The sequence below is a fragment of the Halichoeres trimaculatus genome, unplaced genomic scaffold (genome assembly GCF_033239565.1).
Source record: "Halichoeres trimaculatus isolate MK-OKI-2021-1 unplaced genomic scaffold, fHalTri1.1 fHalTri1_scaffold_10, whole genome shotgun sequence".
NCBI lineage: Eukaryota > Metazoa > Chordata > Actinopteri > Labriformes > Labridae > Halichoeres > Halichoeres trimaculatus.
In genome coordinates, this window is record NW_027437187.1 from 29,528,514 (window position 1) to 29,555,989 (window position 27,476).

The 27,476-nt window shown below is 40.2% G+C and overlaps 1 protein-coding gene across 1 annotated transcript in view; it reads right to left on the bottom strand.

Moving 5' to 3' along the window:
- Nucleotides 1-27,476, bottom strand: part of cspg4 (chondroitin sulfate proteoglycan 4) — a 104,462-nt gene that overhangs the window by 42,644 nt on the left and 34,342 nt on the right. The window contains exon 2 of the mRNA XM_074678618.1: nt 2,646-2,809. Coding sequence (XP_074534719.1) covers nt 2,646-2,809 — 164 coding nt within the window. The remainder of the gene's footprint in view (nt 1-2,645; nt 2,810-27,476) is intronic.

A 27,476-nucleotide genomic window follows, 5' to 3' on the forward strand; every position in this document is an offset into this window, starting at 1 on the left:
AAATGTACTGATTTCTTCTGCTTGGGTCAGTGCTGTGGTACTGGAGTCCAGGATATGACTCCATCTGACTCAAGGCCTGATTTTCAAAATTTTTGCTCATGACTCAACGTGTACTGAAACAATCGTGACTGTCTCAGAGTCATATTTGAAAGTTGAAATCATTCAGACTGTTAAGTCTGAAAGAAGGACTGTGACAACGCTCAAGACTGTTTAGTTTTTGGACCTAATTATCAGCTCAGTTTCCAGTACAGGCAGTCACGTGTTCAACTGCACATGTGCTAGTGAGTTGTTTTGTTCAGTAGTAGCTGCTGCTCAGGTGATCAGACCCCCAACTCCAACCTCATCAAGCAGAGCTAACCTGGCTCTTCATTTTATTGATAGATGAGGTGGATTAAACCACTGCAGTGTAATTGCTGCATGTGAGTTGGAATGAACATTATAGCAAACAGCCTCACCCGTGTTTTAGCCTGTGCTCTATCACTCTCCCATTTAGCTTTCTTCTCTTTCTTAGCTCTTCTCTCCTTTTTATTTTTGTCAGTCCAGCTACATGGTCTGACATTAAAGGGGACATATCCTGCTTGTTTCTCCTTTTCACTATGCCACACTAGGATGCCTGTAAAGCATTTCTGCCCTCAGTTCGAGTCATTTAGTTCCTTCATTGCCCCACAATAGGGTTCTCGATATCCTTATTTTAGGCCATTCTGAAGATCTTGTTGAAACGCTCCGTTTCGAGAATGACCTCCAGTAACCTCGCAACGTCACAGCCCTTTGTGCTCTGATTGGTCAGTTCTATCAGAGGGACAGAGGGGGTAGAGCCAGGGGGCGGTTTTTGCAGCATGGCAGTATTTACAAAATCACCACATTGAATGGAGCAGACCGAGCGAGTATGCTGTTTGCCAAAACTTCACTGTAAGGCATTGATAGAACTAATAAAAAGGCAGAGTGTAGGATACGTCCTTTTGTATTGGATCCCGAGTCAGACCCAGACGGTTCTGCAGCTCAGGAGGAAGAAAATCCACCTCGACACAGATCATCTCAGGACGCTTCAGTGTGGTGAGTCAAACCGGTACTGTAACATGTATAGTTTATACGTGGAAACATAGGCAGACTTCACCAATAAACTATTTCTTTAACAGGGCTCCATCCTGCTCCTTCACTTTTCTCTGTCTGTTTTATCCATCAAGCTGAAAGTGTAGTCTAAAGATCGCCTCTACCATCAGTTCGTCACTATGTTAGCACTCAGTCAAGTTAGCCAGAGCTAGTAGGGAGCTCTATTTTTCCTCAGCTCTTGGTGGGTGTATCCCTCGATGACGGTTGTGTGACTAACTGACATCACAGAGGAGGAGCTGCTTTATCAGATTACTCCAATAAAAAGAGAGGATCCTCATGTCGTCATTGAGGTCGAAATCTCGAAGCCAAATGTCAATGACCTATTTTCAGAGGCATCAAATCTCGTTTTCAGATATCAGAAAAAATACAATATCTCATTTTTTTGAAAATTCAGGGGGTGAAAGGTCTTGTTTCAACTTTATTTTTTTATATGTAAGTATTAAATCACAGATCAGCATATGTCCCCTTTAAAAAGTACATAGAGAAAAAACTTTTTTTTTCTGTAAGAAAAAAGGCTTCTCACTTGGTCAACTAACTTCTCATTGCTTAACTTTGCCAACTGTTTTCAAAGAGACTTTTGGGGGAATTTCCCAGATACTGAAGTATACTATTTAGAAAAAACAAATTTTGACACTGATAATCTCATTTTAAATTGTGGATTAATAAACAGGCAAACAAATTAAATTCAGACTAATTCAAGATCACTTAAAAAGTCCCCACTAAACCTTTAAGACAGGGATTTCCAACTCCTACCCTGGAGGGCCGTGAGGCTGCGGGTTTTCTTTCCAACCAAAAACTCCACCAGCTGATTTAACTGATTAGTCCCTGCTCTCTGTTTGATAGTGAGGTAATCAGTGGAATCAGCTGGTGGAGTTTTTGGTTGGAAAGAAAACCTGCAGCCTCTTGGCCCTCCAGGGTAGGAGTTGGAGAACCCTTCTTTAACAGATCCTGACACCCCCCACGAGAATCTAATGTTAACAAATGAAATCTGTGCTTTAAATAAGTCTGGTTCATGCAGTAAATAGTTTTGAAGTGAAACAGTTTTTGTCATTGTAATAAATCATTTCAACAATGTTGGTGACTTGATTTAAATTCAACTTTTGTCATACTTGAACTAAGTCAAGGCTGTCTTTTGGTTAACTTCGGTTGAATGCTGTCCTGGTTGATTTTGGTAAGGCAAACATTTTTTTTTTTTTTACCAACTCCAGGAAACTGTGTAGCCATACTCAAAAAATGTTCAAAAGTACAAATTCCATTTTTTTAAATAATAAATTGGAGTCATACACTTACATTATTTGGTGTATCTAATTATATATCTGTGCCGATTCCGCGTTTAGTATACTGTAAAAAAGTTGTTTAAATTTTACAGTAAATATCTTGGCATCATGGTGCCAGTAAGTTACTGTAACAGTATCATTACTCTATTTTTTACTGTTTACATTACTACACTGTAAAGATTTCTCACTGTAAGTTACTGCAGATGTTAAAAAAAAATAAAGTTAAGATTACAGAAAAATCATTTGCAGTGTGTCTACCTGTATTTTCCCATTAAGGAGCTCAAGGAAAAGGTAATCCTCGGTTCCTGCAGCCAGTAACAACAGCCCACTTCGCCGACTTGTCTTGATCTGCAGGGAGAGCTGAAAAGTGGAAACATCTTGGATGGCCTGTAGACTGCAGTAGCTGTCCCCAAAGTAAGATTCTGTAAAGAGAGAAAAGAGGAAGTAAGGAATAAAGTTAAGACAGGGGGCTCATATCAGCTGTAACAACTATCCATGATCCGACTTATTGTTTTCAGGGAAACACATGGCACAGGCAACACGATTTATCAGTGATAGCTTAGCATGGCTAACTTCATTTGTCTTATATGTGTTGAATGTGATCTGACTGCTGAATAGTGAGCTTGTGGAGTCTATTACAGAAGTTTGGAGGAACCAATTGAATTAACTTTTCCTGAAACTAATATTACAAAGCGCCAGGCTCTGGACTGATCTCTACATTAACAAGTGTCCCCCTCCAGCTGGTCCTGGCTGAAGAGGAGCTCCTCAGGCCTCAAAGGGACTCTCTCACTGAGACATCACACATTACTCCTGCTGAGAGTTTTCCAGGCATGTCGAGTCTTGGGGTGTAGGATTTCCCAGGCTAGAGCTGTCTCCTTTCCAGTGATATGCTAATTCAGCCACCTGCCTCGGACTGTGCTCGCCGGGGCCCCCGACAAAATGTAAACCATGGAGGAAGTCAATTATTTCCCAGTGCACATGCTCTGAAATTGAACTGGACTGCCTCCAAGACCCTGTTTCCTCGCCATGTGTTTTCCACAGCTTTCGCCAAAAGATATAGAACAGGGACTTTCCATTAGCCACCCACTCACGCTCACAGTGGAGATAGATGAAGAGACAGGATCGCAGTAAAGTCATCTGATCACACAATGCAGATGCTTTGAAATATTTGGAATAGTGGAGCAGATAAACGCTGCTGTGTCAAAGATAGAACATTCCTATGAGATCACGAGGATCAAAATGTTCACGCAAACACAACAGAAGCTTCCAGTAGCCTGGCAGGAAGGTGGGCTTGATGCCACAGGGGGAAAAAAAACCTCAGAAAATAACTTCTCAGACATGACTGAGTCAGAAAATAGAAGAAGAGAAAATACATCAGCGAGCATTCACATCGCTATAAATGGAGAAGTATTTTCTCCAGACTGATGAGGAAGGTGTCCAAGTGGAGGGCGAAATGTTTGTATGGATGTGTGCCTCTAAAAGGGCAGTGTATGCGTCTGCATTGCATCTTTATTAAAGCCATGCTGCCAACTTGAAAACACTGAAGGGCACACTGGTTCTCTGCTTCCTCATCCTGTAAATGAACTCCTCCATCCACACTCACAACAAACACAAGAAATGTGAGCAAAGACAATCATTTTGATGTCAGCAAGGACGAAAAAGACAAAGCTTTTTCTTCCCTTGACCATGCTTTGGTGATTTCACTAAGATGCATTTGCTTTCGGTTCCAAGGCTGCTCTGTCACAAACAAAGTCAGTGATGAACGGTCTTGGCTCAGTGACAAATACGGAGACTTTCGATTATACACCGCTGCACAGTGGCCTCCTGCAGCCAGACAGAAGGGGAAGGGGAAGAAAGTGAAGTTGTGGCTCTAATAACTTAATATCAGAAGGAAATAGTTTCTGACATATAAAACAAATTGATATTTAAAATTAATTCTAGGAACCAAAAACTACTAGGTCAACTTCTAGGAATATATAAAAAAGAATGGAGCTGAAAATGTAAAAATCATTTAAATAAAATGAATAGCATAATCACAATTACACATCATCCATTTTCAAAATGTCACCTTTCTGAGGCTATTGTCCTCAGCTGTTACAGACTGCACCTCGGGCTATTGTGGTACAGTTCACAGAGTTTCTGGTCAGGCGAAGGTACTGCAAATGAAAGACTGGTGCTAATTGCACAAGAGCCTCCAGGCTGAAACTGAAAAATGGGGGGAACAGACTCTTTTCTTACAGGCAATTGCATTAACAAAGAAAATCGCAATGAGCTCCATGGTTCTTAAACCCCCAGCTTTTGTTGGATTGTTCACTGAGCATGGGGATAAAAAGCTGAAGGAGAGAGCGATGCCAAGACAATTCTGCCCGGGGATTTTCTGGTTCGAATTCAGCTTGCTGCTGTTGCCTTCAGGAAGAGAAGCACATTTTCTAATGATCCACACAATAGCTTCACTCTCTGCAGTGTACCTGGACCTGGAATTCATTAGTTCCCAGGCTAAGCCTGTAAGGCTCAGAGAAGAATGGGCTTCATGTAGGAAAGCACATTTTGACTGTGCTATCTGTATCTGCTCTGTGACACTGCTTTGTCTCTGTGGTCTTTGCCTGCACCGTCCCTGTGCTTACACCAGCTAACAGGTACCAGACTCTAACCCTCAGGATGGAAGTCACGATGAAAAGTGTGAGTGGCCAAAATAGTGTCCTGTTTTTTGTTTTACTCTGAAGGTTTCTTCTTGAGCAAACATTTTTTCCCTTAGGTCATATTCATAAACTGTAAAATAAGTGGACATAATCTCCACAATGTCACCTGTCTCTCTCTGATACAGAGTTTCAAAGCCATCGACAAGAAGCCATGTTGTAAATACTGAACTCAACCTAGCTACTGTTGATGTAGTTTGAGCTTAAGAGGATGGCATTGAGCCTCTACATTAACAACTAAAGGCTGCCTCTGATTGTGCAGTTTCATGATCTTAATATCTTCTAAACTGCTAAGTGTTAAACAAAATTCCCCCTCCTAATGTGTTCCTCAATACTGTGTTAAGAATAGTCTTTTTTGAATTGGTGCAGGGCTGCACGGTGGCACAACAGTTAGTGCACACGGTGAGAAGGTCACCGGTTCGATTGGCTGGTGGACCGTTCTGTGTGTTGCATGTTCCCCCCCAAACATGGGTGGGTGCTCTACAGGTACTCCAGCTTCCTCCCACAGTCCAAAAACATACTCATTAATCGGTCACTCTAAATTGTCCGTTGGTGTGAGTGTGTGTGTGTGAATGGTTATCTGTCTATGTGTCAGCCCTGAGCCACTGGCGACCAGTCCAGGGTGTATCCCGCCTCTCGCCCAATAACAGCTGGGAAATTAGATGAAAATAAACGTAGCTTAAATAAAAAAAATGTTAGGAAAGTTTTGGTACCAGTAAAAGAAGTTTACAAGTCGAAAAGTAAAGAACAAGCAAAGTAAAAACAAGCAAAACCAATAAACTTGAGCCAGAATTCAGTGCTAGATGTAACACTCGATGTAATATTCATCATTATCATAAGGGCAAACAATGTGCAAAAATTAGAATAGTGTCAAAGAAGTCAGATAAGTTAGCTAAAAGAACATTTTAAAAGAACAACTTCTCAGCACTGCAACTACGAACTGTCAACTTTTTATGCAGAATGGTTAAACCCAACTCTGCGACCTCTTTTTGCAGCTTTTCTGGCTTTTACGAATAACTGTTTAGGCAAGTTCAGATAAAAAAATAACCTCAGCACAAGTCATGTCTGATGCAATAAGCAATTATTTAGGTCTGAAACACGTTGAGATGAAGAACGCTGGATTTAAACAGAATAAATCCATAACTGTCATTAAGCACATTATTTTAAAAGGGCATGAGGGATCTTGTATGTTTTTCATGAATGTTTATAGGATCTTCCTCTGATTAAAAACATATTGATCTGACACCCTGACTAATGATCTGATCATCTGTAAATGTTTTAGCAATTTATTTATTGGCCTTTTGTGCTTTTCTTTCGAGAGAAAAGCACAGTTGATAGATCAGAAAATAGTGAGGATGGTCTTGCCTCATGAGGCATGCAACCCAGACTGCTAAACTATACCAGCATCCAGATGTTTTAAGATATATTTTTTAAAATTCAGCAGTTTTCAATACTATAAGACTCAACTCTGAACTTCATTTTCCAGGCTCTTTGGACTCTGTAGACAGGATCAATCTGAGATTTTTCTTTCTTTCTTCTGATAAGTCATCATTATCTGGAAAGAATCATCCCTGCTCCACTGGAGAGTAAGCTAACCCTGGGAAACTGCTGCCAGTCAGTGTCAGTCAGTCTGTCTGTGTGCTGAGTTTTAACCACCTAAGAGAACGGTCTGTGATCCCCTTTAGCTACCACACCCCTCCTCACACTGCTTTATTGTGCGACAAGCAGAATGCTGGTCCCAGGCCAATGCAGATGGCTATAATTTGATGAGTGACTGCGCTTGTATCCATAACGCTGGGAGGAAAGCGAGCCTTCCTCTCTTTCACAGACGACTCAATGAATTACCCCGTTGTCTTTCTTTCCCTTTCCTTCTCCTCTTCACCATCCTCTTTTGGTCTCCATCTAGAAGCACATGCCCGGAAGAACACAGGGAAGAGAGACACGCCGACCACAAGTGCAGGAAGATTGGAGACACTTAGACGACTGTGTGTCCTGTGACTCGTCTGTGTCTATGAGTCAGTCATTTCAGTCCAGTTTAGAAGTATGAAGACACAGAAAAAAAAAATCAGCCTTTGAAATTCATCATATGGCTTTTATATTGGTTTATATTGGTAAGTAAATACATGATTATGTCTGGAGACGAGCTTAATCTGTGTCTGTGATATATCATACTGTATAAGTCAATATTTCCTAAACATGACAGTCATTTCCCTGAAATTATGAGATATTCTTGTTTAAAATGCAGAAGCAAAACTACCGGGTGTGTTTCTCCTCCACACCAGTGTTGCCATGATAACACAGCCTGGGATCCAAACAAACCACCTACTTGCAGAAGCCATGGTTTAACCACAGTTAGCTCGCCTATAAATAGAGGTCCATGTTGGTCATTTGTTTCCTGTGCTGGGCTGTGCCTACTACAAGAGGGTGTAATGGCTCCTGCATGTGAGTGTAAGTGGGAGGGGGTGTTGTTCACCATAGATAAGCTTAAAGAGGTGTAAAGGCATCTGCCATATGGCTTCATGGTCATTACTATAATAAATGATTGCATGTCCCTTGGGGTTCAACAGCACTTTATGTTCAATGGAGAACAGTCCCTTATTTAGAGGGCAGGGGCGTGTCTAGACTTAATGAGGGCCCAGATGGGACACCTGCTAATACAGAGTGGCATGAGGTGGCATTACATTTTGTTACCCCAACAAATGTCTCCTCAAGCTTTGATTTTTTTTAAAGACATGGTATAATGTGCAAGCAAATAATTTCCTAGCATCATGATGTAGTGCAGCTGTACGAGCTCATTTGAACGATACTCTGTAAGTCTTCACAGATCATAAGGCAAAACATTTTAAGCTACCCCTGCTGACTTATCACAGTATCCTAAACCATGGTACCAGAGAACTTGGGTCAATCTTTTAGATCACAGAATCTATCTATCTATCTATCTATCTATCTATCTATCTATCTATCTATCTATCTATCTATCTATCTATCTATCTATCTATCTATCTATCTATCTATCTATCTATCTATCTTTTCTTTTTCAAGAGTCCCTTCTCTAGCTCCTGAATTGAAACGTGGCTGCTCATCGCACGCACAACTACTGTCAAGTTGGCTTTATCTAACCTCTGTTGACAGAGAAGCTACGACTTCCCGTGTTACAATAATCATACAAATCAATGCCGGCTGAATCATGGCGAGTGTTTATTTTTCTGAGAAGTTAAGTTTTAATTTGTTGTGTGATAATTAAAAATTGAATAACAATTCTGTTGACCTGTTAGGACCCACAAGTGCCTTTCCTTAGTTCATTCGAGAAAGATTGAAGAAAATTGGAAGGGGGAACCTTTACAAAAACAAACACAAAAAAAGAGTTATTAAACTCTTAACATAAGAATCTGTTCAGCTGAGGGATCTTTGATCATTTGCTAGTCAATGAAATACATGTTTTACTCATAGACTGTAAAAAAATTAGACGTCAAGTGAGGTCACCACAAAAACTGCTCCCCCTGGTGGCTGGCTGCTGTATGGGTAAAAAAATCCAGCTCTTCAGTCATTCCAGATGGGCTGTGGTCAAACTTTAAAAAATGAATACACCTGGTAGAAATGTTTCTCTCATCTAATTGTTGTGGTGCTTTGAAGACATTATTTTACTCCCCTGCACCCAAGTGCTCTTTATTGCTGAAAAGTTTCGATTTCATTCGTTATACAAGGTTAAAAACAAGGTTTTACATCATGTTTAACAATGATTGACAGCTGTCGTTCTCATGATTTTTTTTCGAGGATTGTGAAATATATTAGAAGGTAGAGTCAAAAGGTGATTAGACTCTTGAAAGAAAAAAATATTAAATTTTTTGTCTCCCAGCTCCACTCAGATTCTCCCAGAATCCCTCACTGTCTCTACTGCGCAGACTCTGGCTGCACAACGACTACCAATAGCGGCGCCTGTGACAGGGGTATTTTGGCTTCAAAACCATACAATGGTAAATGGCAGAGCCACTCTGTCCACTCTATGGTTTATGGTTTTACATGGTTGTGCACATCTGTGGTCAGCCTCAGCTCCAAGGAAGAACATGGTGAGTCACTTACAACGGCAGAATAAGCTGTTTGGCATTGGCAGAGAAGATTTGGCGATTTTTTCACGAGTGCAACCCACAAACTCTGCTCTGCTGCTCGTTCCACAAATGCATGTCCCTTACAAATGTGACACCATTAAAAAGGAAATAAACAGGCTTTCCAACAGGATAAGGTTTATGCCACGAAATATTTTCACAACAAAGAAATACTCTACTAGACACACATTTATTTTATTTTTTGTCACGTTCATTTAGGGACAGCAACAGATTTTTGTAATCTTATCCCTGTTTGAGAGAACAAAGTAACATGAATTACATCTTCCCTCAGATTGTATTGTGTCATGTTGACTTAGTGTGTAAAAAACATTCTGTTGTAGTTTGGATTTCACCAAAAGTGGTTCAAACAAAACAAAAAGCAGTACACTGAGAATGTTATTACAACCTCATGTGGAATTTTTGAGGCATTAAGAGCATGAACGTAACTAGAGCAAACTTTATTTTGGAAACATTAAAAGACAGAGGAGGTAGGAGTTGTTTGTTGGGATCATATTTGACAAAAACATGTAACTAACCCCAGTGAGTCCCATTAGTCCCCCTCATTAAAGCTGTTATCTTACAACTGCAACATGTTTACGGACCTGAGCCTCAATGCAGCAGTCTGTATAGGAAAATCCTGTTAACTCCAGCACTGTAAAACAGCAGAGAGCAGAGCCACAACTCTGCATACCTTGACAGCGCTGCTTTACGAGGACCCCCCTCCATCCTCACCGACTTTTCAGAAGTCCCCAGGGACACACTTTTACAAGCTTTATAGAGCCATTTCTCAGACCAGGCTATGTCAGTGTGAAAGCAAACACATCATCATTTTAGTCCCCCTTTCAAATCCCCATCCACCTCTGCATCCCTCTGAGACACTCCAGTGCCAGTCAAAGTGAAAAGGAACAATACGTTTTAAAGAAAAAAAAAAAAAGAGGCTTGTGGAGCCTCAGCGGGTGGCCTCCCCCCTGCTAATAATTAAAACTTTTCAGGCTCTCTGTTTGTAAAACTCGCACTTTCACAACACACTGAGGGGGAGCCACCGTAAACGAAAAAATTATGACCTTTCTCTGTGAAAGGAGAATGGCAGTGTGATGTAATTTCAGGTTAGGAAAATGGACCTGTGAGAAAAAGGAGGGAAAGCTGTGAAAGGCTCAGTGTTGTCTGGATTTTTCTGTTAATGTGGTTCTGAAAGGCTTGGTTCCTGAACTGCCTGAAAGGAAAATACACTTTGTGAAAAAAAAAGAGGGGAAAAGCCTCTCTCTGTATGGCGGGCTTGTTTTGTTGAAGACTTTGTGCAAAAATCACTGCCAGACATGTTTTCATTCGCTGCCATTTCATTCTCCACGACTGGATTAGGACGAGATTGAAGACAGGAAATCAGACGGGATCTGAAAAGTGAAAGGTTGAAGAGGAGTAGCTTTAGGCCACAAATCGTCCAATCAAATCACTGGAAATCTTTGTTTTATACTTCAGAAACTCCCCATGAACTCCTCTTTATGGTCGGTGTACTGTGTTGTAAGGCTGCCAGTGAAAACATTTCCATCAAAAGTTGGCTGCGCTTCATTTTCATGCTAACTTTGTCAGCGAACAAAGAATAATTGTCTTACTTCAGGAGAGTACAGTGGAGCGCATTTCCAAGTTTTCAGCTACACGGTAAACACCTCTTCCTTTGACTAAATATTCCAAATGCGTGTTTCCTTGGCTCATCACGCCAAACTACAACACTCCTCGCTCATTATGACTCTTGGACTGATGATCTCACTCACCTCACATTGTAAAACAAACACAGAAGTGAACAGAAGCATTGTGGTGACTCAGGGCTCTGGTGTAGTTTACGACTGGCTGATACAAAGCGTGCCTGTGTCCGCCCGGCTGAGCTACGGAAGCCATCAACCGCCAAGGTCCCAGTTGGTGGGACCTGCTGGAATAATCCCCCTGTGACATCAGAGAGTTTACCCCCCATTTTATACAACTCCAACCAACCTCTACACTTATTCACACGTATGCTTTATTTCCCCAGTTGCTCAAGAAACAATTGTTTATAGCCGTAACTTTCTGTTTTCCCTTACAGCTCTTTATAGACTGAGCAGACGAACATTTTAACACATGGTTAATGAATTCCAGCCTGAAATCGCACCATGTGAACAGTGAGCAGAACGACGTGTCAGGGGATGGGGGGATGACAGGAAGGAAGAAAGTCATGCCAAATAGCGATAGATATCACATAAAGTCGATTAAGCCTGTCGCTTTTACTATGATTCATGCTGCAGAGCACAGAGCGTCCTGTACTTTCACACCTTACTTATCCTCATAAATCTAATTAAAGGTCAATGGAGGATTCTCATTACCTTACAGGACTTCATTAAACAACCTTAAAGGTGAAAGAACAAGTTGAGCGAGCCGAATGTAATGCATGACTGGCCGCACAGCTCCAGCTTTGTTCCACTGCGCTGACAGTCCAAGGTAACAGCAGCAGGAAATTGAACAGCAGTTAAGAACTGTACAGCCACTTAAGTTTCCATTATTTACAATGTCAACACATTACTGGACGGCAGAGTGGTCCTGTGTCCTGTTACTTTATCTGCTGATTAGCACGGATAATTAAACCAAATTATTTTAATGTGGGTTATTTTAGGCCACCAAGTTGAAGCATTCATTTCCCAGCGGTGCTGTCAGGTAAAGGGCTTTTCCCATTTTTATTGGCTGCATAGCCAACTTTCTGACCTTCTTTTACTGCTGCTGCACAAGTTTCCACAGTTTCTCTAGACGTACAGAGTGAAGCTGGGTGGTGTATGGGTTTCCATGACATGGATTTCGCAACACTGTCGTCAACGGTTTAACATGCATTACAGTTCAGGATGTTCCAAAGCGACGATGTTGTCATTTTAACCAAAAACTAACCCATCTTAACAGCTTAAAGTGATGTCTGTCAGCTCTGAAAACATTTTACTTAAGAGGTCCGCAAATTTCATCGCACTTACGTAACAATTAGACAAAGTTTTTTCGTATTTCTTTGACATCACCCCTGAAATTTCCTGAGAATTTGGAAAAAAATAGCACAAAACTCCTGCCCAGATTCTGTACTCGCAGTGTTTGTCATAATCAGGTAAGGCCATTTCACAACCCCACTCTTGGTGAATATCACATCTTAAGCGTTCAGTTGTATCATGTAAAACATTAGAGACCTAATCATTAAGGTTTATCATTTTGCATGTGATCTCAATTATGCATGTCAACAAACTCGGTACTAAAGAACTTGGTGAAATTAAATAACAAAAAGCAAACTATCAACTGCTTATCGGGAAATTGAATTATTCACTTAAAATTCAAAGGTAACTATCAGAGGAAACAATGAATCTAACTTCTGTATTCAAGAACTAAGCAGCTATTTATTACCTGCTTCTCTGGCAATAGCAGAAACATTGGGATACTTCTAAAAACATTTAGTGGTGGGTTGTGATTCAACTTCAAATAAATTATCTGCTCATAGTCACCTTCTTACCTTGAAATTTGGAGTAAATTTCAAAGAAACAGAAACCTATCAATTGTGACTTGCAACAATAAATTTGGACATTATTTTTAAGAAGTTATGTTCTAGTTTCAAAGAAATAAGAAAAAAACTTTGTCCAATGATTACCTAAGTGTGATGAAATTTGCAGATATCTAAAGTAAAGGGTTACCCTGAAAACTTCTCTTCACCTTGTTTATTTACTCATAGCAACAACCGTTTGTTTATCCATCATAAACACAGTACTTCCTTATCATGGTTATCATCGTGGCAACTGAGGCAAAATAGAAAGTTCCACATTTAGCGATTTTACAGCAAAGAAACACATGTTAAAATCCCTTTCAAAGGAAGTATCAGCTGTCAAGGAGTGATTAGATGGTTGTAAGGGTTTCTGGGACAATTTGATATAGTTTGATGAGCCTCCTCTATCTGCAGTATAGTCCCACGACACAAAATGTCAAAAGGGGAACAACACAGCATGATGGGTCTTTTGTAAGTTTGACAGCCTAAAGCTGGAGTATGTGTGTTATGTCTTCAAGGAAAATTAGCCAAGTCAAAAACTGTTAATAGCTGTTTTAGAGGGGCAGGGTAAGACCAAATTTGAAATTTGTTGTTTAAAGCTTGATGGGAATGTTTGTCGCCAACAGTAGGACAAAGCTAGGGAAACAGCCAACTAGGCTTTGTTGAGTGAAACATGTTCAGGCTATTATTGGTCAGATTGAAAGACTGAAAGCTTCAAGCTCACCATTTGTGATGTGTAAGATGACACTCTTAGAAATGGTTGGGCCCATAGATATATACAAGAACGCTAGATGTCTTAAGATGGGGTCGGCAGCATCGTTATTGGTGGCCATCTTGGGGCAAGGGACTGCTCTGGTGCGTTGTAACTCGTTGAATTCTTGACGGATTTGCAAATGGGTTGGCTTATTAGGAACCTTATAATATGGCTACTTATCAACTTAATGTGAATTTTATACCACATTCAGTGGTTTTAATTATTTTTCAGTATGCAGTGAATCAGCTACATCTCTGATGTATATAACAAACCAAGCCATTTCAACCAATCGGTTGAAAATTGAGCAATCTACTGGTATTTCAAAGTCCATGTTTCATTGACTTAAATGTTATGAGCGATCGGGCAGCCCTGTCCCAAGATGGCTGCCATTGTGACGTCATTAATTCCAATGACTCACAGCACTCACAAGCTATCTAGTGTTTGTATATATCTATGTAATCCATTTTAATGTAACTGCACTCAGTTGTTATGTTGCTGACAGAGTCTGTAGTTAGAGGAGCTAAATTGGCTAATGTTAGCAAGAGTGCAGAAATTAAGTCAACTTTGAGGAGCCAAAAAGAGCTGCCGTAAGTGTTAGGCCTACTATATACTATTGTTAACTTTTTTGTCTTTTTTTTTGTTCCTCTGCCTGTTTTTTTGGGCTGAAAATAAAAAAATAATTTTCTGAGTTCCATATCAACAAACAAGGATTATGATGGAAGTTTTGGCGTTGAAAGTCAATCCTGTCGTGTACTCAACTTTACCTCACAACTTCACAACTTAACGAGTTCCACCTGGAGGCAGCATTAAGTAGGTCACATGTGCACTCACACAAGTGCAGGCAATCAGGTAATCAACATGTTGAGATCATCCATAAGACAAGCGTAATGATGCACAGCAAAATACACAGCATGATACCGCCAATCCAATAACACTTCAAGTGGGAAGAAAGGAAAGAAAAGATTAAATTTCTTTAAAGACAGGTTCTAATCTTGTTGATGATCCCTTCATTATGTTGTGTTGGAGGTTGATTCACAGATCACCTGCACCTGTGTGAGTCAGAGTGTGACGACATAGGATCAGTGCCTGTATCTCAGGAAGTAATGATGTTGGAACAAGCCAGAGGGCTGAAATGTTATTAAAATGGAGAAAACTACAAAGGAAACCTGAGAGAACAACACTTTTTACACTTCTAGTTCACTGCCAGTCTGCCAGTGGTCAGCACCCCACTTAATCTTTGCTTTCAATACCATTCTCTGAAATGCAGAGACGCAGCAGCAGAACTCAGACTTATTTAATGTCCTAAGGGTCAATAAGATAAATCAAAATGCAGGATCTCCAAATGTCTAGGAAAATGTCTTGTTTTAAGATATTACAAGACAAAAATGATAGCTAACTGTTGAGTAAAAAAAAACAACCTTAGCCACTTAGTTACTTTTACTCTTTACAAGCAATCTAGACATACGTTTTGTTTTTGAATATGTTGAAATCAGACATTTTTCTGTCCTTTTCTGGTAATTGAGGCTCATATTAAATCGAATAAGACATCTTAAAAATAAGACAAACACACGCTCAGATTTCTGTGTTTGCAGATTTCTGTTTTCATGATGCACGTTTACTTTGTTTTTGTTAATGGTGGCTCAGTGGAGTAATCAGGGTGAATTGTTGTCAGTCTCTGGCTTCAAATTTAGTGCCTCAGATCTTTTCATCTTCCTCTTTCCGGAGAAGTCACTAAGTATACCCTCCAAAATGTCAAACCTTTCCGAAAAGAGCACTGAAGATACAAAACGGTTGAGATAAATTGTCTCTCTGTGGGTTGTTTCTGTAGCTCTGAGTTTGGGGTTTTCCAGCTTTGACGTGAACAATCACATTTTTTATTTTGCCTGAGCCTCTGTGCTGCAACTCAGACAACTCTCTATGATTCCTGGTACTCCACTTAAAGTCAGTGCACTGCGCTGCTGAGACGTTTTCCTGTTATTCTGCGGGTTTAAATGTTTCCATCAAACATTCGACTGGAATGCTGTTGCACACGATTCAGAGTATCTGAGGTGTTATTAAAACTGTCACATATCTAGCTCTCTCCTGAACAGGAGTACAGTTTCTTATTTTGGGAGGTGTATCAAGAAGGTCTCCCTTCACGTTGGCTCTCATCTTGATTCTCTCTGGCTCTGACTCATTCGCCGTTAACAGTCATTTGTGACATATCAATAGCTCCATTCAGCCTTCGCTCAGAGTGCCCTTATGGCTGCAGTTATGAGAACGAGTGCAGGCATCAGTCACTCCACCACTAATTATCAGCGTGACATTGGCTTTCAGTGGGCTGGAAAACACTTTGCTGAGTAGCAGCTTGCTATTATAAATCATTCCACTTTAGTGTCAGCGCAGGGGGAGAGATTTAGGACCTGGACCATGAGAAACCTCACTCGGTTGGGGTCTTGTTCAGAGGGGACGCTTCATACACAGTGTTTAAGTTGGAATGGTCTGCTGTATGGGCTCCAAATAGTTCCCAGACATATCTCATAAATTCACTAAGCCTTTCTTTATTTTCTCTGGCTCTTTGTCCATTTTTGGATGTACGTCCCATTAGGGTCTTATCTGACAAAAATACCTGAGTTTATGTTCATGTCAACATTAACATAACATTTCTGTACAAGCTATATCTGTACTTTGCCAAAGCTGGACTTTTTAGGTTCTTTACTGTGGTGTGAAAGATTGTCCTGCAAAGCGTTTAACTTCTGGTGCCTTTGACCCATCGTCAGTCATGTATGTGGAAGTTAAGCTGCAGGGGGACCAGTAATGCTGCATTAGCCACAAGATGGGTCACAATTTGTAGATGCTCAAATATTTATTGATTTACGGCAAGACAAAAAGTTATGCAAATATATTTTCTTAAAGATACATTTGTACCAGTGCCCTGATGTACTATGGTATTCCTACCAGACAGTGGCTGTAGTGTGTCTGAAAGTTGTATGCTAACCATCTTAAAATTAAAAGAGGTTGAATGCTCACTACATTTAATTTGTCAAGAAAGGAAGAAAGCATTAGCAACAGCAGCAGCAACTTAAGATGGCTGTAAAGTGTAAAAATATATGCTACATGGTGCATCAGAGGAACATCAGCATAAAGGTCGTGACAGATGCAAATAGTGCCCACTCCCAGTGAAACCTCAACCCAGGGCTGGTTGACTCCACTGCCACACAAACACACTGTTGACAAGATGAGTGTTCCCCAGAATTTATACTTTTACTGTTCACTAGCAGCGCACATGATCTTCTTCTACTTAACTTACTGTGAGAGATCTGAAACCAACAAATGCACACTGACATGTTTTGTTTTGTTTTTGTTATTGAAACAATGACAAGATGAAAAAGTTGATGGTAGATGTTGGACTTTGAAAATGCTTTAATCCCCCTGTGTTTGTAAACTGTCAAAATACAGTTTTCATCAACTTAAACCAGGCAAAAACCACAAAGGTTAAAAAAGACTGGAATGTGAGTAAAACTAGGAGGTGCTTTTTCAAAATTTTAAAGCTAAATCTAAAATAGCATAGACTGTAGTCAGAGTGGCTCTGTGTTTTACCATTGTACAGTTTTGAAGCCAAAATACCCCCTGGAAGGCACCGGCATTGTGCAGCCAGAGTCCATGCAGTAGAGGTTATGAGGGCCTGTGAAAGAATCTGGGTGGAGCAGGGTGACAAAAATATATATATTTTCTTTGAGAGTCTGATCTCTTTTGGCTCTCACAAAATATTTGACAATTCCTGAAAAAACAAACAAACAAGAACAGCAGCTGTCAATCATCATTACACCTGACCTAAAGCCTTGTTTTAAACCTCTTGTAACTAATGGAAACAAAACTTTTCAGAAGATGACTTGGATAAAAGGCCGCCAAGTAATATCTTCAAATCAGTTTTTGTAAAATAGCTGTTTGAAGCAAAGCTTGAAGCCAACTTCGCCCTTTTACATCATACTAGATGGACTGAAGCGAGGTTGAGCTTAGCATTTTCAGTATGGCTTCTGGGGAAGGTAGGCTTCAAAACTCTGCTTCAGAAACAGATATGTGATGTCACAGAGAGCACGTCCATGTATTTTACTTTCTTTTGTTGAAATTCATTAAAAGCAGACTCCATCAACTCCCTAGTTTTATCTTCTGTGTTTATATAACAACATATTCAGCAAAAGGAATAAAATATTCCTGAATAGATTGTTTCGCTCTGGTCTTTGAATATCTAACAAACAGCCAATTAGTTGCTTTGAAACATCTCTAACAGCTACAGTCCTTTTAACATTCAGAACCAAGCATTCAGTATTAGCTGTTAACATCATACTTCAGAGTTAGAGACATGAGGAAGGGGCTTTTTCACCTATATACCAATCTTTACAAAAGTGCTCCCCTCAGAGGTCCTTTGGTCACATCAGTCCCAATGTCCAGTGACACACTTTTCAATGACCACACTTGATAGTGAGGCCTTTCTATAAACCAGCCCCCCAGTCTCACTGTGCTCTGAAGAGGAAACTGTGATACAGAAGCTGCAGTGAAGGGGCCTCCCAAAACCCATATCCGGCTTTAACCTGGCTCTGCAAAGTCAGTGTGTGTTTGAGATCAGAGCGTCACATTAGCCCTATAATGAGAACCAGCTGAAGGCACACGCCAGCAGACTGACCCTCTCTAGCGCAGACTAGACTCCCCCGCCGACAACATCTCACCCCTTCCCCCTCAAACTCCAGGGACACTTCTTTCTCTCTCTCTCTGGCTGAATTTAGGTCCAGATAATGCAATATCCAGACGCTTGCTCTCAAACCCTCGGAACCGTTCCAGTGCACACGCCCTAGGACCGGAGTCCACGGTGCAAACATAAACACCCACAGTCACCCATGCTCATATTAGTGAGCACACGCTCCCTCACTCTCTCCATCATGAGTTAGACGTCTCACAACCTAACAGTCATTCCTGCGTGGCTGGCCGGCTGGCCGGCTGGCCGGCTGAGTCAGCCCACCGTCTCCCGCCATTCACACAACTGTTTTCCACTAGGCTACTGTCGAGGAGGCCCGCCCTGCTCCACCCAGACCATGCAGCCACTTTTCTTCCTGCAACTGCTCAGTGCTCAATCTGGAGAAAAAAGGAGCACACGTCAAACCCCCATCTCTTTTTCCCTCCTCTCTTCTGTACACTCACTCTACATCTGTCCGGCCCAAAATAAACAGCCTATAGCGTGGAAAGCCCGGGAACTCAGAGGAAAACTTACACAGTGCTGCAGTGTTCCAGCTTCAACTTATACATAACATTTTCCACAATTTCTGCACTTTTGTTTCACATTTGTGGTTCAGACTTCAACTTCAGTAGCTCTTGTCTTAGTGGAAAATGTGGGTACATAAGAAGTCTTCTTCAAGGTTCCTGTACATAAACATACATAAACACTGATTAAACATATACTTAGCAAGAAACCTGAGACAGTCTGGAGCATTTTTACGATTAAAAAGTTTTGTGTTTCTGTCTTTTTTTTTCTGGAAATTACTTTTGAATAGTCAAAAACAATCTGAAGTATGACTCAACCCATGACAGTCGAAACAGTGATGATTATTTGAAAAGGCACTGACGGGCACAAGTGGACATTTTCGTCCAATGTGAATGAGTCCTTTGTTTATTTAACCTTTCTTTAAATAGAGTTTATTCACAGAGTGTGAAGGCCTTTTTCCAGGAACACCCTGCTCCACAAAGTCACACACAACCACACACACCTGGAAGCTAACATTGCAATGAGAAATAAGTTCAGGAGCCTTAGCAGCAGTAATGACAGAGGAACAAGCACCACTCTTTTTATTTTTTTTGCCTTTTTTTCCCTGCAGAGCTGCTCTTACAGCTAAAAAAACCCTCAAACCTCTCAAGCAAGCGTCTTCTTCTTCTTCACATCTTATTTTACACAATCTAAAAACAAATCGTGCCATCTGCCTGGTGAAGTCATTCCCCTCCCACACACACAGCATGCTAGCCTACGACATAAAATACACATTTAACGCAAACGCTGTTCTTGCTGGGCCTGAACGTTTCTGCTATATCTGCGGTAACGGCTTAAACATGTGGTGACCAAATTGCCACTGGGGGAAACAAACTCTGTGTCCCTGTCAAATCATTCGGTGGCCACTCTGCACACCGCAGAGGGCCTGGAGCCATGTCGTGGCAACATGCGTCCTCGAACACAAACCAGTGTTTACAGTTCATAACTCACGCCCTTTGGCTCATGCACTGTGCAGGGATGTAGGGACAGGAGAAGGCAGACCATGTGCTTATGATGGCTGCTAAAACCTTAATCCTACTAAACAAACTCTTTCCTTTTGGTTAAAGTCTCTAAAACAAGTATCTTTGAGCTGCTTTTTAAAAGTTGATTAATTTCTGTCAAAACAACAATTGTTCCAATTCTTAACTAGTTTTATCAGAGTACCAGACAGATCCCAGAACTCATGACCCCTCGATCAAACGGGCATCTCAGGTTGACCACAAGAAATGTCTGTGATCCAGATCAGTTCAGTCAAAAATTGGTGCCTTCTACCAGATTTTTCCTACAGTAATATGGAAAGTGTCAGTACTCACAGTTAAGATCAAACTTGATGTTTAGATTAAGCAGCAGTTGGTAGAAAGAGATGTTTTTCAGCTCTTGACTTCCATCAAAGATTTATCTTAACCTTTGGGTCAGCACAGACACATTTGGGTTTTTTTTTCTGAGCCTGAGGATGCCATCTTTTCTGTCTTTCAATAATATGAACATAATTTCAATTGCATAGTTTTAACTCAGATCTGGTGTCTTAATCAGTGTTAGAAATAAAATAATGATATTTTCAATTATCTAACAAAAAACAAGATTTAAATACCTCTAATGAGGTTGATAGAAGCATCTAATTCCCAAGTCCTGGTCAAAATTTAAATTTTGACTAGCCGTTAAGTCCAAAGGGGAAGAAAACCCAGGTAACACAGGATTACAGAGTCTGCAGTCTGGCTAACAATAGCAGAGCTAGCACCATGACCCTTTATCATCTTCAAAGGGAAATGTTTTCTGACTGTGCCAGTTACCTTCCTCTGTTTTCTTTTCTGTACATCAGTGGTTCCAAAAGTGGAGTTTGGGATGACTTGGGTAGTTGTGAAACACTGATAGGAAGTTGAAAAATGCCTTCAAAGATCAAAATCTATTCTTTTTTTCTTTTTTGGGGAAAATATGATCAAGAAAGGGATTTAGCCATGCAAACACAAAATGTTTGATCTGTTTTCCACATTTCTTTGTTGCCACAAAACTCTTGAATGGACAAAGACAGGACAACCACGAAATCAGTGGTGGCAGATAAATTCATTAAAAAGCAATATATGCAGATAAATTCAGTCTTATAGGCCTTTTTTCTGTTTGGCCTGTTGGTGTATGTCTATGGCAGGGGTCACCAGTCTCTGGAACTGCTCGTTTGGGCGATTGAGGCTAAAATTTTAAGGAGCCACTCAGCTGATCAAAATACTGCTAAACCATGCCTGGCTACATAATGCTTACCTATATCTATGTTTGTTTACATCAGGGTAGTATAGCACCATATGGTACAATGTGTGTAAATATATGCAGAGGCTCTTGATTAAAAGCCGCAGTCTGCAACATCTAAGGCAGAAATATCTGTTTTGGGCTTTTTTCTGCAAACTTAATTCTTAATTAGCAACTTGTCTCACCATCACTGAGTGTTGGGATAAACATGCATGACACTGAAATAGAGAAGTGCAGTAAACAGTGTGGTTAGTTTTTGATGCTTCATGCTAATTAGAATTGTGTCTTTGAAAAATATCAAAAATGATCATTTAAAGGGTGTGAGAACAATGTCCTTTGTTCAAGATTTTTCTTTTAGTTGAAAAGAAGCTCTGAAGCACATTTGGTGTCTCTACATCCGTCCTTCATGACAGTCATGTTTTGCTAGACCACAAATGTCACTTCTCAGGCAAACATGAACACAAACTGCCTCAAGCCTTTGAAGGAAAACCAATGTTGTCCTTTTCATGGGAACACAGTCTGCTCGGTTTTATGTCCTGCAGTCCTGAAAGCAAGGGTGACATGTGATAACGGTCATGAGTCACTTTTGAAGCCACAATGCCACGTGTTCGAGCTCATCATAGCTGTCTGAACCTTCCGGGGTGCCTCAGAGACAGAAAACACACAAAGACAAACTTCAGAAAAATTTAGAAAGACAAAATGTTCAGAGAAAAGGAAGGATGATGAAAAAGACCTGGAGAAACTTGGAAGCATGCTTCTGGGAGTGTGAGGAAAAAAACAAAGGGAGTGCAGGAAAATTGGGTGGCACATCAGAGGGCTTGTTTTCTTTTTGCTGTCCCTGTAAGTTGGCACAGAACTTCAGTATATAGACAGACAAGGTCCTTATTACACCCCATTTGCATTTAGATGATAACAAGAGCAGGGAGCTAAAATGGGCTGTTGTTCCAACAACTTCTCCGTGTATCCAACAGATGTAATTACGAGTAATGCACCTCATTGCCTCTGACTGATTACGGTGTTATTTCTTCATTTCATCTGAGAGAAGTGGCTCTTAATCCTTCTTTGTGTAACCCCCAAATGTGCATGGCTGACTCAAATGATCATCACTGTGTTTGTAAAAGACAAAAGCATATGTATTACTGACGACTGTGGAGAAATCTAACTCCCACCCAGTCTGTACCACCCACTACAGGGATGAGAGAGGAACAGTGCAGCTAATAATGGAGACTGACTCCTTCTCGACTGATGTATGGAGGCTTTGAAGGTAAAACTTTTGTAGTGTAGCGCTTCTGGATATCAGGAAATATCTGTCTCATTTAACCAAAGACTGGACACAGGGGTTATTTGTGTGTGACTGCAGACTGTGGTTTCAGAACATTAAAACTCACTTCTTTTCAAACCAACAGACACTTAAAGGCCAGCTTGTTGACGAGTGTAAAGGTAAGAAAAACATGGAGGCAACAGTCCAAAGTGAGCACTGGCTCCGGAAGTACTGGAAGTCATATACACACCAAGCCAAAAAAAGACCTTTTCAAAGCAGAAATTAACCTATTTACAGCCTGGTTCAAAAAACGTCTCCTGTCTAAGTTGCTAATTTCACTAACAGCGCCCACAGTACATGGGTTGAATTTTTTTCAGACTCGGCCGTCCAGAGGATATTAAGCTCGCGAGCTCGCCCAATCAGAGGCACAGGTCAGGGTCACGTGACCCTGCCACTACCAATATGGCTGCTATAGCTAATGTGCTTCATTTTCCATTTCAGAAACAGACAGGTGACATCGGGGAGACTATATCCATGTTTTATACAGTCTTTGGTGGCAACAAATGTTATCTCCATTGTGCTAAACTTGCCTAGCTTTAAATTTAAGTCAGAAAAAGTCTCGATGAAGAAGCCACTCAACTGTAAAAGGAGGCAGGACGAGTGTTTTATTGCATAAACATTACTTTTCTACGTAAACAGCAGACTTCGAGATAGAAACTGCTTTGCTTGGGGTTCGTCAAAATCAACTCAAACAGAAAGTTTCTCAAAAGGAGCTTTTAGTAGAAAACATTCACAAGTTATCAGCCGCTAGAAACCACTATTTAGGAAACTGATTTATAAATATCTCAGTCAGCAAAGAGTTACTATCGCTACCAGGGAAACAAATGTCATGTCATGTTTTATTTTACTGTAACTATGACATGTCATCCAAACCCATGCATGACAAAAACGTGGAATGTTCAGTTGTTTTGTTTTTTTGATACACAACATCAAACCAAAGGCTTGAAGCTGTGAATTTTATCAACTTAAACCAACTGCAGTGTTTTTATGATGCCAATAAAGCAATAGTTATACATTTTTCAGAGCTGAAGGACTTAAAGATACATAAATCCTTCCAATAGTTTCAGAGATGTCATATGAATTGCTTGAGATGCACTCCAGAATGTTTAACCTTTTAAAAATTACTTTAAAAAACTTCCCAACTTAAAACAAGCAGAACAATGTACAAATAAGAGGACAAAAGTTCAAGTATGACTTGAAAGTAAATAGAAAGAAATATTACATCACCAAGTTCTATTTCTGACTGTACAATAATCCACTATGAAGCAGGTATTTTCATCACTGCTGAATACATAAATGACTAATATTTTTTCCCAGCAGTCAACAGAAACATAATCCATGAATCTTAAGTAGATTTCACAGCTGATGACAAACATACCTGAGCCCACAAGAGCTGCTCTTAATCACAGCCTCCATTAATATTTACCTGCTTGTGTTTCTCAGTGCATGTTCTTGAGATTTGTGTACACTGTGTTGGAACATATCAGCTAATCCTAATCTTTGCATCCTGTGAGCCTTTCATACATCATCAGGTAGAGAAATCTTTAATCTTGACACGGCATGATTAGGTGTACTGATGAAAGCTCCACACATGGGTGAGTAATTTGATGGTATACGACATGCCATGGGCACAGATGGCTTTGTGCAGATTTGTGCATAATACCTTCATTGCTACACATGGTTTTACACACAATGGTGACAGCTACTCGGCTATATTAAGATTTATGAACAGATTTGTTCATCTTATCACAACCATATATGGCTTTTCCTCACTTTATGGGCTGTATATTGACAAGGCTGTCAGACTTTGATGAATCCAGGGGTTGAAGGAGTGCTATGTAAAAACACAGCATCGCTAAGAAGGAGTGTGAGTGAGATCATCTGCAGGGGTGAATAACAGAGTGATGGCAGAGGAGAAAGTGAGGAATGTGTTTTTTATTCACTGCTAGAGGCAGTGTCTCAGTTGAGACAGAGTCACTGTGTTGACTGAAGGCTAAAACAAAGCCCAGAACTAAAATCAATGTTTGCCTTCACAAAACCTTTTAGCTGAAAACAGAACAGAGCTTGAAAGAGGAAACCATTGTAAAGTTTGAATTGGAAGAAAAAATGAACACTAACCCCTGAGGGTTTTAAGGTGTCCAGACGGCTGATAATTCAAGTATTGATTGTACAAAAAGTTCTACTTGCTCATTGTGAGTCTATCATTAAGTCTGGATAAATCTTTCTGCAGCTAACAAAGATTTATCTTTGCTCTTTTATTGCAACCTCAGACAGTTTTGTGTTATACAACCACACTCCATTGAACACATTTAGCAGACTTTCAACCAAATTACATTAGTAAATAAAACAAAATTAAATCAAGGAGGCTCCTAATCAGTAATACTATGGTACAAAAACATCTGCTACTTCTATCCACTATAAGTTCAGTATTAACAGCAGATCTAACTCTTAAAATTAGTTCACATTAAAACAATAAATAATACCATTATTTTGCCATTTAGCTATATTGGTGATGGTTGACAGAATGACGGCTAAAGGTCTGAATCAGCTAGCTTAGCTTTTAAAGACTTAAAAATCAGCTTCTGCATAGTTTTACTACATTTATCTACAAGTTGTAAGTTGAATTTTAAAATAGGAAAACCAAGAACTAACTTATGTGCTTGGGAAATGTATCTTTGAGTTCCCTAGAGTTGCTGAACTTTATTTTATCATAGCCAATTAAGAGTATGACAGTGTAGGCTAACATTACCACTCATATTACACAGTGAATGTGTCAGTTTTAAATAGGGCTCTTTACAATGTTATAATACCCATGCACAAACAAGGACTGTGTCTGAGGCAGCCTTGTAAAATAACACTGCATATACTTGGTGGGTGAGCAAGTTAGCTGGAAAATTGCACTAATCCTAACCCATGGGTGATGCTGTGAAGACGTCTTTTGTTTTAAGGGTCAACTGAGCTTTAAGTTCATTCAAATATGACAGCTTCTGTTTGGAGTTAAGCCCCTCAGTACATACAAGTAACTCAGTTTAACGTTTACTGTAGAGTTGACCATGTTTCAAGTAGAAATCAAAACAAAAAATGCTTAGTCATGCTAACTGCTAACTTACAGCCTTGCTACCTAACAACCAACCAACCAACCAGCCTTTAGAGATGGGCACCCTGTCGCTGTATCTGCTTCATCCTTATTTGAACAATGCAAAGTTGAGTTCAACATTATGAAAATGGCTTCAGTTGACAATAGGCTTCAAAACCCAGTATCAGAAACAAATGAGTGACATCACAGTCACTACATTCCTGTATTTTGTAGTGTATGGAAATGACCTTACCGTGCTCTTAAACAACCAGGGGGCAGTATGATAAAAAGACTCTCTTGTCAGTATTAAATGTCCTTGTCAAAGGAAAGACCATTAGATTCAAACTCTATGTGACATTTCAAATTGAAGTATTGAGAATGACAGCTGGTGACCAAAAGTCACAGCGGACACTGTTCTTGTGTATGCCACTTTCTGTATGAACAGAACGTCCATGTTTCAGCTATGTATAAAATATGTAAATGATCTGGATAACAGCAACTTTGCGCCTACTCCCTGCGGATGAATTAAAGTATGTCCTTCTGGTGCTTTTACCTATAATTGTCCCTTCTGGAGCCAATGTTCTGTCCTTCACTGACTTTACTCTCCATTTCCCCTCTGTTTTTATGGCCATGTGCTTAACATGCTGTCGTTTAGCAGGCGTTGGCACTGTGACCACATGTCATGTTTAACAGGTCAATTATACAGAGATGCATATGCCCTGGATCACATTAAAGCAGCTCAAAGTAGCGTATCACTTTCAGAACTTTCTGAATACAGAAGGGGGGGGGGGTTTAGGATAGATTTTACAGTTATTTTATTTAATTTTATTTTTTTTGCTGTGAAGAAAAGCTAAACGGTAAAAAGGTTGCTGCAAATTTTACAGTAAACTATTAACAGCATTGTAACAGTATTAACAGTATCTCATTACCCCCCTTTCCCAGTAAGTTACTGCAGATATTACAGTAGAATACTGTTGAGATTAAACCCACCATACCTGGATATTTAATTGTCTGACAATATTTTGTGTCACTAGGCAGCTATCAGGATGTGAAGAAAGTTAATAGCAGTTGTGACTCTAAAAACCCTGAATTGCTGACACCAATCTACGACGATAAGTTGAAACGTATTCTCCTGAAAAGTTATGGCCAACATTTCAGTCACAACAGTCCAGTTTTGTCAGCAAAATTGTGAGTTTCCTCTCTGCAGCAGTTCTACTTAAAGTCACTTAAGTTAAATGAGAAATTGGTGTCATAATTTGGTAACAACATGCCTAATGTAGCTTCAAACAATAGGCTGATTTCACAGTGATTTCCTTCAATCAACACTACATTGGTTATGATGACTCTTTCTCTTCTTCTGCTCGTTCATAATCACAGTGTGTGTATGAAGGACCATTATAAAATTAAAGATGATCAAACACACTTGAGTGCCTTCTCCTTGCAGATGACGAAGAGCTCTCCACCCCGTGTTAAAAATCTCAATCTCCCTCTTTGAGCCAAACATCCAAAAAGCCAGGAAAGTCATGCTAATCCCTTTTCAAGGTTAGATTTTTGGGGCTTATGATGCTTCAGGCAGCTCTCCCCTGTAACACTCACTCCCCTTTTGACCTCCTGCAGAAATCCCCTGTGCGCACCTGTGTTTAAGACGTTCATTGTGATTCATTAGTTGTTGCATGAATGTTGGCGGTGTGAAAGACGACTTGAACTATCTCCAAAAAGAGAATTATCATGCATGACGCTCTAGGACACCTCTGGGGAGGAGATTAAACTTTTCCGTTTTCTCCTTGCCTCATTAAAGCAAAGATGATATACTTTCACCTGTAAAGCATGAAGGGAAATGGGACAGGAGGCCTCCTACAGTATAAACCCAAACCATCTGCAGATGTGTGCACTGGTGCTTACCCACTAAGTAAGCAAACCTCACAGAGTGTCGATATGTGTGAGAAGCAATGCGCCACATGGTCTGAACATGCATACATTGCATCTCATACCTCACAGGGAGATCAGATTCCACGCCGGCGGATATGATAATCATAAATCCGAGGATCAGCTTTTTGAGTATTTTACAGATCTGCATGATCCTCCAAGCTGGCA